Genomic DNA, 14,471 nt, shown 5'->3' with positions numbered 1-14,471 from the left:
GAGAGGGAGAGACAAAGCAGGCAAGTAGTATTTAGCTCATTAGATCTGATCATTCAATTGATTAAAGCATGCTGCTGCTGCTGCTGCTAAGTCGCTTCAGTCATGTCTGACTCTGTGCGACCCCAGAGACGGCAGCCCACCAGGCTCCCCCGTCCCTGGGATTCTCCAGGCAAGAACACTGGAGTGGATTGCGGTTTCCTTCTCCAAAGCATGACAGTGAAAAGTGAAAGTGAAGTCACTCAGTCGTGTCCAACTCTTCACGACCCCATGGACTGCAGCCCACCAGGCCCCTCTGTCCATGGAATTTTCCAGGCAAGAGTACTGGAGTGGGTTGCCATTGCCTTCTCCGTGATTAAAGCATATGGGGCAAAATCTGGGCAAGATGAGAGGAACAGAAGAAGGTTGCTAATAGAGCAATCTGCATATGAAGAAAGGGAAGAAAGGAAAGAGGCTGGAGGGAGCAAGGGAGAGACAGAGGGGAGAGAAAAGGAAGAGGGATGGGTGCTTAGCTAAGAACATGGACATATTAAAGGTGTTTTTATCCAACATCTTATAGAAATCTCTATTTTTCCCACACGTGTGTTGGTTCAGTTGCTAAATTATGTCCAACTCTTGTGACCCCATGGATTGTAGCCTGCCGGGCTCCTCTATCCTCTGCCCATGGGATTCTCCAGGCAAGAATACTGGAGCAGGTTACCATTTTCTTCTCCAGGGGATCTTCCTTTCCCACACATAATTTTCAGTAAAACATCAATTTTTACTACTGTATTATACTTGCACCTCTTTGAGAAGTGTGTTAAAAGATAGAATGCTGTCTCAAGATTATATTGAGAGGTCAGAGGCCAAAGATGGGTACCTTCAGTATGCAGATGGGAAATATTGGTGGAAGTCACACAAATGTGAATGGAGGGAATCATGAGGCACTTTATGTCTATCTGAGTCCCTCACTGGTGTTTGGGAATATATATCACTGAGGACCAAGAAAGGGAACCTGATGTGGGATGTCAATTGTTAACTCAAAGATAAGGCGAAATATTTGGGTTGAGGTGGAAGATCTTTTATAAAAGATAAACCTTTTATAAAAGGATAAACCCAGAGCCACCAGTCATGTCATTGGTGTACAAAAGACACTCTAATCAGAGGGTCAGGAACCAAAGACAACACCAAAAGACCAAATCAGTCAGTCAGTTACTTTAGTCCCTCAGTCGTGTCTGATTCTTTGTGACCCCATGGGCTGCAGCACGCCAGGCTTCCCTGTCCATCACAAACTCTCAGAGTTTACTCAAACTCATTGAGTCAATGATGCCATCCAACCATCTCATCCTCTGTCGTCCCCTTCTCCTTCTGCCTTCAATCTTGCGCATCATCAGGGTCTTTTCTAGTGAGTCAGTTCTTTGCATCAGGTAGCCAAAGTATTGGAGTTTCAACTTCAGCATCAGTCCTTCCAATGGATATTCAGGACTGATTTCCTTTAGGATAGACTGGTTGGATCTCCTTGCTGCCCAAGAGACACTCAGGAGTCTTCTCCAACACTATAGTTCAAAAGCATCAATTCCTCAGCACTCAGCTTTCTTTATAGTCCAACTCTCACATCCATACATGACTACTGGAAAAACCATAGCTTTGACTAAACGGACCTTTGCTGGTAAAGTAATGTCTCTGCTTTTTAATTTGCTGTCTAGGTTGATCATAGCTTTCCTTCCAAGAAGCAAGTGTCTTTTAGTTTCATGGCTGCAGTCACCATTTGCAGTGACTTTGGAGCCCAAGAAAGTAAAGTCTCTCACTGTTTCCATTGTTTCCCCATCTATTTGCCATGAAGTGATGGGACTGGATGCCATGATCTTAGTTTTCTGAATGTTGAGTTTTAAGTCAACTTTTTCACTCTCCTCTTTCACTTTCATCAAGAGATTCTTTAGTTCTTCTTTGCTTTCTGCCATATAGTTATGTTTTATGACATCATTGGGAGATCTATGTGGATATCACACTCTCTGTTTTGAACTACCAGGACTATGGGAATAGGGTAGAATTTGATTGGGATAAGAGGTAACTTTTGGCCAATTTGGCCAGAAGACGTATGTTACATAAGGCAAATGACTCTCCAAGACCCAGCTCCAAATGAGCTTTTTATTCTGAAAAGCCAACCAGCTGTCCTCTCCTGAAGACACAGTCCTACAATCTCACTCTTGGCTCCTCCAGCTTCTGTCTTCCCTCTGACCCTACCTTGACCCCAGTGGACTGAGGACATCTGTCTCCAGCCCTGTCTTCCCCCAAGATTTGGAGCTCCTCAGCCCTCAGCAGGGGCTCATGCCTCTCTGGGAGAGGAGAGACTCATGACCTTTGTCTATGTGGATAATGAGAGGAAGAAGTAGATGCTACAAGCTCCCAAAGGCCCCTTGAAGTCCCTCTCCGACTCCCCAGACCCTGAGGACAAAGCTTCTAGGTTGGCTTCCTGGAGAGCAGCCTGCTGGAAACCTACAGCAGGGATAAAGCACACAGGATCACTTCCAGGAGCCCGAGGTGTGACTCCACCCCTGCTTGTGGGCACCACTGAGAGCATCAGGCAGGAGAGCATCGTCAACCCTTCCCTGCTGGCTGCTTCATGGAAGAGGCAGGCCAGGCTGAGGGCAATCAGAAGGGAGAGGGTAGGAAAGTAGAATCAGACAGTTATGGGTAGCTCTGGCCAGCCTAGGGATAGAGTCAGGGCTGGGGAGAAGGTCCAAAAGAGAGGCTTTCATTCCCAAGAGGCTGCTGGGGCTCTTCTCTGTTTACCCATTCTGAATCGTTGGTTCTCACCCAGCCTAGGTTCGCTTTGCTGCTCCTAGGTCAGCAGTTCTTAATCTGGGGTGGTTCTGTCCTACAGTTGACATTGGACATGTTCAGAGATAGCTTGGTTGTCATGATCTTGGAATGGAGGGATACTACAGATACCTGGTGTCTTGATGCCTGGGATGCTGTTACATACTGAGCAAATGTAATAGTCTGGCACTCCTGTCCCAACTGATGAACCATTTTCGATCAATTATAATTAACTGAAGTTCATAGTTTACCTTAGAAGTCTCTCTTTGTGTTGTAACTTCTATGCATTTTAACAAATTTGTTATGATATGGTATGAATTTGCTGGTGTACAGAGCATGTTATATTTTAATTTTCACCATTCTACATTCCAACCAGCAGTGCAGGAGGATTTCCCTCTTCCCATTGCCCAATCACCATGGCATTTTCCAATTTGGGAAATTGAATATGTACATGTGAATATGTACACAGTGAAATTCCATTGCTTTCATTCATTCCCCCCAGTCCCTTCTTCGAGCATCTTTTCATTTGCCTGAGTAACTCCTGTGATTTCTCTTTTCATATCTTTTGCTCATACCTATATCAAAGTACCTACTTCTTCTTTATTCTTCTTGAGAGTTACCTGTTTTAGACAGTGCAGATGATCTTGTACCAATTTTCCATCTGCTTCTTAACTTTATTCAGGATATCTTTTGTGGAACCAAAATTCAAAATGCTGCTGCTTTCATGTCACCTTTAGGTTTGTGCTTTAGAAGTTTTGTTTAGGAAGTCCTTCTCCACTCACAGCTTGATCAACAAAGTAGTTCTCATACACTCCCTCCCATTAACCCTATGGTTTATATTGCATATATATGTCTTGAATCCATCTGGATTCTACCTTGTATGTGGTCTTGGGTAGAAATTCAGATGAATTTTGCTTCATAAAAGAATCAGTCTTCCCACCAGAAACTAGTAAACAATGCCATATTTATCAAATATTAGATTTTTTTATAATGATGGGGTATTTTCTGAGTTATCCATTCAATGTACCAGTGTCTTTTTCTATTCTTGGTTCACACTGTTAAAAATGACTGTGACTCTATAATGTGTCACAATATCTGGGAAGACATACAATATTTCTCCTGTTTGCTTCAATTTATAAGATGTATAGTTTCACTCTGACTTTATTTTTAGAAGAAGTTAGTATAATTATTAAATTTATTATCCATTCATTGAGTAGTTAATGCAATTGTGCTGACAGGATAATTTAGGGAAGAAGAGATATTATTACCATATTAGGTCATCCCATTCAAGAGTATGTATGATTTTACATGTATTCCAGTCATCCTCTACATGTTTGTTATAGAGTAAAATATTTGTCTCAGGAGGTATTGCATGTCTTTGGTTAAATCCTAGATATTTTGTATAAGAGCTTTTCAAAATGTCATATAAGGACCCATGGGGTTCCAGGGACCATTTCTAGAGGGTCATCAGATCCTTATTTTCCCAGCTCAGGTCAGGATGTATTTTTGTCATATGCTTCATTGCCACAGATGAAGTTAAGCATCAAACACCAGAATCTAGTTCTCTTGCAGTCGGCCAGAAATCAAACATATTTGAGAAAATCTGAAACCAGACCACTATTCTCACTAGTTTTTGAAAATGCAGCTGCTTTCCTAAAAGTGTTGCTATATTAAAATGTAATGGGTTTATTATTGTTCTTTTAAATGTGCAAATACTAAATATTTTAAATCATTCTCAGATTCAATTCCTAAAATGGTGAAGATCAGTAGTGATAACTCACCCAAAGAAAAGACCTTTTGCAAGCACAATAATTTTTGTTTCAAGGATCCTGAGAACAAGATGTTTAGGGCTTTTCTTTATAGTCTGTGTCACTGCTGCCAGTCTTATGCTCAGTTCAGTTCAGTCATTCAGTCTTTCCAACTCTTTGCAACCCCATGGACTGCAGCCAGGCTTCCCTGTCCATCACCAAATCCTGAAGCTTGCTCAAACTCATGCCCATCAAGTCAGTGATATCATTCAGCCATCTCATCCTCTGTCATCTCCTTCTCTTCCTGCCTTCAATCTTGCCCAGCATCCGGGTCTTTCCAAAGAGTCAGTTCTTCGCATCAGGTGGCCAAAGTATTGGAGTTTGAGCTTCAACATCAGTCTTTACAATGAATATTCAGGACTGATTTCCTCTGGATTGACTGGTTTGATCTCCTTGCAGTCCAAGGGACGTTCAAGAGTCTTCTCCAACACCACAGTTCAAAAATATCAATTCTTTGGCACTCAGCTTTCTTTATAGTCCAATTCTCACATCCATACATGACTACTGGAAAAACCATAGTTTTGACTAAATGAACCTTTGACAAAATAATGTCTCTACTTTTTAATATGCTGTCTAGGTTTCTTACAGCTTTTCCTCTAAGGAGCAAGCATCTTTTAACTTCATGGCTGCAATCACCATCTGCAGTGATTTTTGAGCCCAAGAAAATAAAGTCTCTCACTGTTTCCATTGTTTCCCCATCTATTTGTCATGAAGTGATGGGACCAGATGCCATGATCTTCGTTTTCTGAATGTTGAGCTTTAAGCCAACTATTTCACTCTCCTCTTTCACTTTCATCAGGAGGCTCTTTAGTTCCTCTTCACTTTCTGCCATAAAGGTGGGGTCATCTGCATACCTGAGGTTATTGATATTTCTCCCAGCAATCTTGATTCCAGCTTGTGCCTCATCCAGCCTGGCATTTCATATGATGTACTCTGCATATAAGTTAAATAAGCAGGGTGACAATACACAGCCTTGACATAATCCTTTCCCAATTTGGAACCAGTCTGTTGTTCCATATCCAGTTCTAATTGTTGCTTCTTGACTTGCATACAGGTTTCTCAGAAGGCAGGTAAGGTGTTCTGTTATTCCCATCTCTTTAAGAATTTTCCACAGTTTGTTGTCATCTACATGGTCAAAGGCTTTGGTATAGTAAATAAAGCAGAAGTAGATATTTTTTCTGGTATTCTCTTGCTTTTTTAATGATCCAACGGATGTTGACAATTTGATTTCTGATTCCTCTGCCTTTTCTAAATCCAACTTGAACATCTGGAAGTTCACGGTTCACGTACTGTTGAAGCCTGACTTGGAGAATTTTGAGCATTATTTTTCTAGTGTGTGAGATGAGTGCAATTGTGTGGTGGTTTGAACATTCTTTGGCATTGCCTTTCTTTAAGATTGGAATGAAAACTGACCTTTTCAGTCCTGTGGCCACTGCTGAGTTTTCCAAATTTACTGGCAAATTGAGTGCAGCACTTTCACAGCATCATCTTTTAGGATTCAAAATAACTCAATTGGAATTCCATCATCTCCACTAGCTTTGTTCGTAGTGATGCTCCCTAAGGTCCACTTGACTTTGCATTCCAGGATGTCTGGCTCTGGGTGAGTGATCACATTGTGATTATCTGGGTCATGAAGATCTTTTTTGTAGAGTTCTGTGTATTCTTGCCACCTCTTCTTAATATCTTCTGCCCCTGTTAGTTCCATACCATTTCTGTCCTTTATTGAGCCCGTCTTTGCATGAAATGTTCCCTTGGTTTCTTTAATTTTCTTCAAGAGATCTCTAGTCTTTCCCATTGTATTGTTTTCCTCTATTTCTTTGCATTGATCACTGCGGTAGACTTTTTTTTTTAATAAATTATTCAACTGCATTTTATTTTATTTTTTACTTTACAATATTGTATTGGTTTTGCCATACATCAACATGAATCTGCCACGGGTGTACACGTGAGGTAGACTTTCTTATCTCTCCTTGCTATTCTTTGGAACTCTGCGTTCGAATGGGTATCTTTCCTTTTCTCATTTGCCTTTAGCTTCTCTTCTTTTCTCAGCTATTTGTAAGGCCTCCTCAGACAAAAATTTTGACTTTTTGCATTTCTTTTTCTTGGGGATGGTCTTGATCACTGCCTCCTGTACCATGTCATGAAACTCCATCCATAGTTCTTCAGGCACTCTGTCTATCAGATCTAATCCCTTGAATCTATTTGTCACTTCCACTGTATAATTGTAACAGATTTGATTTAGGTTAGATCCAAATGGTCTACTGGTTTTCACTACTTTCTTCAAGTCTGAATTTTGCAATAAGGAGTTCATGATCTGAACCACAGTTAGCTCCCAGTCTTGTTTTTTCTCCATCTCTGGCTGAAAAGAATATAATCAATCTGATTTCAGTATTGACCATCGGGTAATGTCCATTTGTAGAGTCATCTCTTGTGTTGTTGAAAGAGGGTGTTTGCTATGACCAGTCTGTTCTCTTGGCAAAGCTCTATTAGCCTTTGCCCTGTCTTATCCTACTTAACTTAAATTATATGTATTAAATGATAATCACTGGTGTAATACTATGAGAAATACTATCTTTCTTTGTTGTCGATCTTGCCTTCTGAAACTTTGTGCTCCTTTTGTTCTAATAAACTTCATTTTCATTCTTTCAACTTCTCTGTGTGCATAATCATGTTTATTCCCTTCCAACCTTGCATGCCTTCTCTCTTTTCCTTTCCTTAGTGCACTGCTCAAGACTTTCAGTTCCATGTTCAAGGACAGCAGAGACAGTAAGTAACCTTGGATTCTTGCTCCTAAAATAATGCATCTAAAGTTCCCCATTAGTAACCTATTTGCTAGTTTTGTAGCACATATTCTGTTTTAAGGTGTTTTTGTATTGAAATGCAGTTGAATTTCACAATGTTGCACGAGTTTCTGGTGTCCAGCATAGTGACCCAGTAATTTTACAGATTACATTCTGTTAAACGTTATTATAAGACAATGGCTATAATTTCCTATGCTATACAATATTTCTTTGTTGCTTATCTATTTATACACAGAAGTTGGAAACTCTCAATCCCCTACCCTTAGTTTTTCCCTCACCTCTTCCCTCACCACTTTGGTACTTACTAGTTTGTTTTCTGTACCTGTGAGTCTGTCTCTGTTTTACATATACATTTGTGTGTATTAGTCTTTAGATTACAATTATAAGTGATATCACACAATATTTGCATTTCTCTTTCTTATTTCACAAGCATAATATTGTCTGGATCCACCCAGCTGTTGCAAGTGGCAGAATTCCATTCTTTTTATGGCTGAATAATATTCCATTACATTATTATTTATATTAATAATATTATTAATCTTCTTAAGCCATTCATCTATCTGCTGTTTGGGCACTTGGGATACTCCAAATCATGGCTCTTGTAAATTGTCCTGCTATGAACACTAAGGTGATGTATATTTTCACATAAGTGTTTTCATTTCTTCCAAATGTATAACCAGGAGTGGAATTTCTGAATGATGTGGTAGTTCTCTTTTTAGTTTTTTTTTTTTTTAGAAACCTCTATACTATTTTTCATAGTGGCTGCACCAATTTGCATTGCCACGAGCAATGTACAAGGGTTCCTTTTTCTTCACATCATCTCAAACAGTTGTTATTTCTAGACTTTGTTGATAGCCCTTCTGACAGATGTACAATGATAGCTCTTTTTATTGTTTGCATTTCTCTAATAATTAGCAAGGCTGAACATCTTTTCCTGTCCCTGTTAGCCAACTGTATGTCTTCTTTGGAAACCTGAGGACTCAGATCTTCTACCTATTTTTTGATTAGGTTGTTTTTTGATATTGAGATGTATGATTATGTTTTGGATATTAACCCTTTTCAGTCATATTTTCTTCCATTCTGTAGGCTGTTTTCTTGTTTTGTCCATGTTTCCCTTGCTGTGCAAAAGCTTTTAAAGTTAATTAGGTTCCATTCACTTATTTCTGCTTTTTCTTTTGGTTTAGGAGACAAAAATATTGCTATAATTTATGTCAAACATGTTCTGCCCATGTTTTCTCCCAGGAATTTCGTGGGAGAGGTAAAGACATTTACGTCTTTAATCCATTTCAGTTTATTTTTTAATATGTTTGAGAAAATGTTCTAATTTCATTGTTTTACACCTAGTTCAGTTTTTCCAGCAACACTTATTGAAGAGACTATCTTTTCTCCAATTTATATTCTGGTCTATTTTGTCATAGATTAAATGAACATAGGTGTGTGGGTTTATTTATGATCTCTCCATTCATTTCCATTGATTGTATGTGTCTGTTTTGTGCCAGTACTTAAAGTGTATATTCTTTACCTAGCTAAGAAAATCCCTTTCCGTAACATGTTGCGGAGGCTTTTTAAAATCATAACTGATTGTGTGTGTATATATAAATATATATGTGTGTGTATATATACACACACACATATATATATCATTCATTATGTTGTATATATAAAACAATATTTTATGTATATATACTAATACTTATATTAAATACATGCCAATTTTTAAAATCATAAATATAGGACTTGAATTTTAGGAAATAGATTCCTGCCTTGATAGAAATAATTATATGATTTTTTGCTTTAGTTTTTTCACCTGATGAGTCAGATGGTAGGTTTTCTGATGTTGCACCATTCTTGTCATGTACGGGAGAAGTCAAAACACTTTATCATCATACACTACTTTTGAAAAAAGAATGGATTTGACTAGGCTATGTCTTCTTGCTGCTGCTGCTGCTGCTGCTAAGTTGCTTAAGTCGTGTCCGACTCTGTGCGACCCCATAGACAGCAGCCCACCAAGCTCCCCCATCCCTGGGATTCTCCAGGCAAGAACACTTAGTTTTTAAAACTTTGCATGGGTAGGTGAAATGGACCCATAATTTTCATTTCTTATTAGCATTCAACTTGATTTAGAACCAAGATTGCATTAACTTAATGAAAAGGGGAGAGCATACTTCATATGATTTTTCTGGCTTTTAGAAATGAGTATAAGATACTCCTCAAATGTTCCTTAAAAATTTAAGAGAGGTTACCTGAAAACCCACTGGGGCCAAGGTTATTGAGGAATAACTGCATTTCATCAAATTTTTCAGTTTCCTCAAAATTGACTTGAGTCCCCAAGGTCTCTATTTTTTTCTAGCACCAGATTTGGAATTTTATAGTTTTCTAAGCTACATTTCCGTATATATTCTAAACTTATTTCCTTAGTGTATTATTTCAAATTTACTAACTTGTATTTTTCTATCTTTATTAATTTAAAAATATCCATTATTTCTCTAGTTATTTTTCAATTTTATTTTTTGTGTTTTCTTATTGGCATCTTCTCCTTGTTTTAATCTTCTGCAACAACCTGATTTTGATTTTATTAAGCATGACTTTCTTCTTGTAAAAATTTCTCCATAAATATATTGAAAGCTGTGTGTTTTTTGTTTTTTTTTTACTTTACAATATTGTGTTGGTTTTGCCATACATTGGCTTGAATCCGCCACAGGTGTACATGTGTTCTCCATCCTAAACCCCTCTCCCACCTCCCACCCCATCCAATCCCTCTAGGTCATCCCAGTGCACAAGCCCCAAGCATCCAGTATCGTGCTGAGTAATATTCCATTGTATATATGTACCACAGCTTTCTTATCCATTCATCTGCTGATGGACATCTAGGTTGCTTCCATGTCCTGGCTATTGTAAACAGTGCTGCGATGAACATTGGGGTACACGTGTCTCTTTCAATTCTGGTTTCCTTGGTGTGTATGCCCAGCAGTGGGATTGCTGGGTCATATGGCAGTTCTATTTCCAGTTTTTTAAGGAATCTCCACACTGTTCTCCAGAGTGGCTATACTAGTTTGCATTCCCACCAATAGTGTAAGAGGGTTCCTTTTTCTCCACACCCTCTCCAGCATTTATTGCTTGTAGACTTTTGGATCTCAGCCATTCTGACTGGCATGAAATGGTACCTCATTGTGGTTTTGATTTCCATTTCTCTGATAATGAGTGATGTTGAGCATCTTTTCATGTATTTGTTAGCCATCTGTATGTCTTCTTTGGAGAAATGTCTATTTAGTTCTTTGGCCCATTTTTTGATTGGGTCGTTTATTTTTCTGGAATGAGGTGCAGGAGTTGCTTGTATATTTTTGAGATTAGTTGTTTGTCAGTTGCTTCATTTGCTATTATTTTCTCCCATTCTGAAGGCTGTCTTTTCACCATGCTTATAGTTTCCTTTGTTGTGCAGAAGCTTTTAAATTTAATTAGGTCCCATTTGTTTATTTTGCTTTTATTTCCATTACTCTGGGAGGTAGGTCATAGAGGATCCTGCTGTGATGTATGTCAGAGAATGTTTTGCCTCTGTTCTCCTCTAGGAGTTTTATAGTTTCTCATCTTACGTTTAGATCTTTAATCCATTTTGAGTTTATTTTTGTGTATGGTGTTAGAAAGTGTTCTACTTTCATTCTTTTACAAGTGGTTGACCAGATTTCCCAGCACCACTTGTTAAAGAGATTGTCTTTTCTCCATTGTATATTCTTGCCTCCTGTGTTTTTTCATAGTACAAATTTAGTTTAAAATTTGTGATTATGTGTTTCAATTATTTAATTATAAAATTTTATAAAGTATTAGAATTTACTTTATATTTTACTACTGTTACAAAGTATTATTTAATACAACCTTTAGCTCCCAAACACAGTGGATCTAAGAAGCTACTAAACAACAATGTCTACTTTTAATGCACTGTAATCTACCTCATTTTTATACTTGAAATTCATGGAAAATGTCTTTATGTCCTATATACAAGTTCAGTTTTTGTAAAAGTTCCATGAACTCTTTAAAGAAAATGTTTACTATCTCTTTATTTAAGAGTCTAAATATATCCAATAACTAATTTATGCTGTTCTGTTCTTAGTCACTCAGTCATGTCCAACTCTTTGCAATCCCATGGACTGTAGCCTGACAAGCACCTCTGTCCATGGGGATTCTCCAGAAAAGAATACTGGAGTGGGTTACAATGCACTGTCTAGGAGATCTTCTCAACCCAGGGATAGAACCCAAGTCTCACACATTGTGGGCAGATTCTTTACTAAGCCACCATTTACAAATATTATTAATTGCATTATAATTAATAATTCATGTTACCTTTCTATACTTTGAGCAAATCTAGCTACATATTACATCTATGTAACTCATATTGATTTATCTTTTCCTGTTTATATCTATTCACTGAAATTATGCTGATTATTTATTACTTCCTATTCCAAAGTATACAGTTACATAGATTAGTGATATTTAAGTCAATCATTATGATGTTCTTCTATACTTAATAAAATAATTTTCTTTTTCTCTTGAAGTCTGAATGTGTGTGTGTCTCTGTAATTTTTAATTTCAGTCTACATTTAAACTAAGAATGCTTTCATCATGCACAAAATGACAAGATCACATTTAAAATTAATATTGGGTTGCCAAAGAGTTCATTCAGGTTTTTCCATAAGATATTACAGAAAAACCTGAATAAACTTTTTGGCCTGCTCAGTAATTAAGTTAATAATGATCTCACAGTATTTACACCTAATTATTCATTCATAATATATTGAAAATTTCCTCTGTTGCCTTAAAATTAGTTTACACTGGCTCATCTAAACTAGTATCCAAGCTAGGACTGTATATTAAAAGTGCTTGTTATGTCCCTTGAATTTTCCATATTCTTTAGTGAGAGTGATATCTACATTACAAAATCAATTGTTCTGTAGCATGTTCCATCTTTAGATTTGTCTGATTGCATCTTCGTGGTGTCATTTAGCTTGTTCCTCCATTCTTTGTACAACGATCCTTCTTTCTGGCAATCAGCTTAGTGGGCACATTTGCAATCTGGTTCTGGCATGCATTTCACATTAAGCCATTACTCACTGAAAGTTTCCTTTCACACTGGCACAAGATGTCCTAAGCTTGGTTTCTTTCTCAGAAGATTTCTCCAGGGAAACTTGATGCTTTGAGTTGCAATTGTAAATGGAAGATAATTACTGTTTCTTTAAATTTCATTTTGTCTGTTTTCAAAATTACTGCCTCAGCTGTCACTTGGTACATTTTTTCTGGCGTATATTCTTCCACCCATTTGTTTTCAAACTTTTCTGTTCAACTCATTTAGAATAGTAAATATCAATATGAAACAACACAGAAAAAACAGTTTCATTAATATAGTATTAAAGTAAATATGGATGTAATAAATTATCAATTAAAAGACAAAGAGTCTGAGAGGAAAAACATTTTACAGCCTTGAGAACCAGATAAGTATTTCCTACAACAGGCACATTATTCAAGAGAATATGATCCTGATCACCTATGTTTGTCTCCAATACCTCCAAAAAGTGAAAACTTTTCATGTTGTCATCACTGTGGAAAACCCAGGAGCCAAACTATGTCTTCAGCATTAAATATACTGGTATCATTTTATTTTTATCACATTATGGAATGATAACAGCCATTATGATTTATTCCATCTTACTGATGAAATTTTTGAGACCCAGAAAAGTTAAGAAGGTAGCTATATAATATAGAAGCCTTCAATTATCATTTAACCTATTTTAGAACCTCTGTTTTAACCACTGGGCCTTCATCTTGTTTCTGATCTCCCCAGATGCAGCATCCTCATCTGGACAGAACTACAGCACAGTGTCTGAATTCATCCTCATTGGCTTCTCCAACTTCCCTCAGCAGCTCCTGCCCACCTTCTTCCTGCTGTACCTGCTGATGTACCTGTTCACACTGCTGGGGAACCTGCTCATCATGGGCACCATCTGGAGGGAGCACAGCCTCCACACCCCCATGTACCTCTTCCTGTGTGCCCTCTCCATCTCCGAGATCCTGTTTACTGTTGCAGTCACCCCTCGCATGCTGGCGGACATGCTCTCCACCCACCACTCCATCACCTTTGTGGCCTGTGCCAGCCAGATGTTCTTCTCCTTTACGTTTGGCTTCACCCACTCCTTCCTGCTCATGATCATGGGCTATGACCGCTATGTGGCCATCTGCCACCCCCTGCGCTACAACGTGCTCATGAGCACCCATGACTGTGCCCGTCTTGTGTCCTGGTGCTGGGCTGGAGGCTCGGTCATGGGGATGATGGTGACACTGATAGTTTTCCACCTCACTTTCTGTAGGTCTAATAAGATTTACCATTTTGCCTGTCATGTCCTTGCCCTGTTGAAGTTGGCCTGTGGAAAGGAAACAGCCTCTGTCACCATGGGTGTGATCCTGGTCTGTGTCACAGCCCTGATGGGGTGCTTATTCTTCATCGTCCTCTCCTATGTCTTCATCGTGGCTGCCATCCTGAGGATCCCCTCCACTGAGGGCCAGCACAAGACCTTCTCCACCTGTGTCTCCCACCTCACCATAGTGGTCGTGCACTACGGTTTTGCCTCTATCATCTACCTCAAACCCAAGGGCCCTCATTCTATGGACAGTAACACTCTGCTGGCCACCACCTACACAGTCTTCACCCCCTTTCTTAGCCCCATCATTTTCAGTCTCAGGAATAAGGAGCTGAAGAACGCCATACAGAGAAGCTTCCGCAGAAAATTCTCTTCTCTAAACTCCGGATGACCAGTTGGGTGGTGAAGAAAATGGCTAGGATCATAATATTTGTCTCCGTAGAACTATGGTAAGGATTCAGATGTGTTAAAATATCTACATTCCATACTAGCTATTTATTTTTCCTCCATTGGCAGTCCTTCTGGCACCACTCTTTCATGACACTGTGTGATAAACTCCATCCCATCATCTATGGCTTAGAACATGTATTATGGTCAAGTAGGGAGCATCCCATGAATGAGTGTTGGTCCTGATGCCCATGGTTCTTTCTGAATGGACAAGC

At 38.7% G+C, this 14,471-nt stretch overlaps 1 protein-coding gene across 1 annotated transcript; it reads left to right on the top strand.

The window, feature by feature from the left end:
• The first annotated feature begins 12,812 nt into the window (after nucleotides 1-12,812).
• LOC133251783 (olfactory receptor 10H3-like) lies at nucleotides 12,813-14,200 on the top strand. Its single transcript, XM_061424575.1, has 2 exons — nucleotides 12,813-12,818; nucleotides 13,187-14,200. Exons 1-2 carry the CDS (start codon nucleotides 12,813-12,815, stop codon nucleotides 14,198-14,200), a joined length of 1,020 nt encoding a protein of 339 aa, XP_061280559.1.
• Nucleotides 14,201-14,471: the final 271 nt, after the last annotated feature.

The sequence above is a fragment of the Bos javanicus genome, chromosome 7, assembly GCF_032452875.1.
Source record: "Bos javanicus breed banteng chromosome 7, ARS-OSU_banteng_1.0, whole genome shotgun sequence".
In the NCBI taxonomy this organism is placed as follows: domain Eukaryota; kingdom Metazoa; phylum Chordata; class Mammalia; order Artiodactyla; family Bovidae; genus Bos; species Bos javanicus.
Note: the sequence above shows the minus strand (reverse complement) of the source record. Positions and strands in the feature narration are given on the sequence as shown.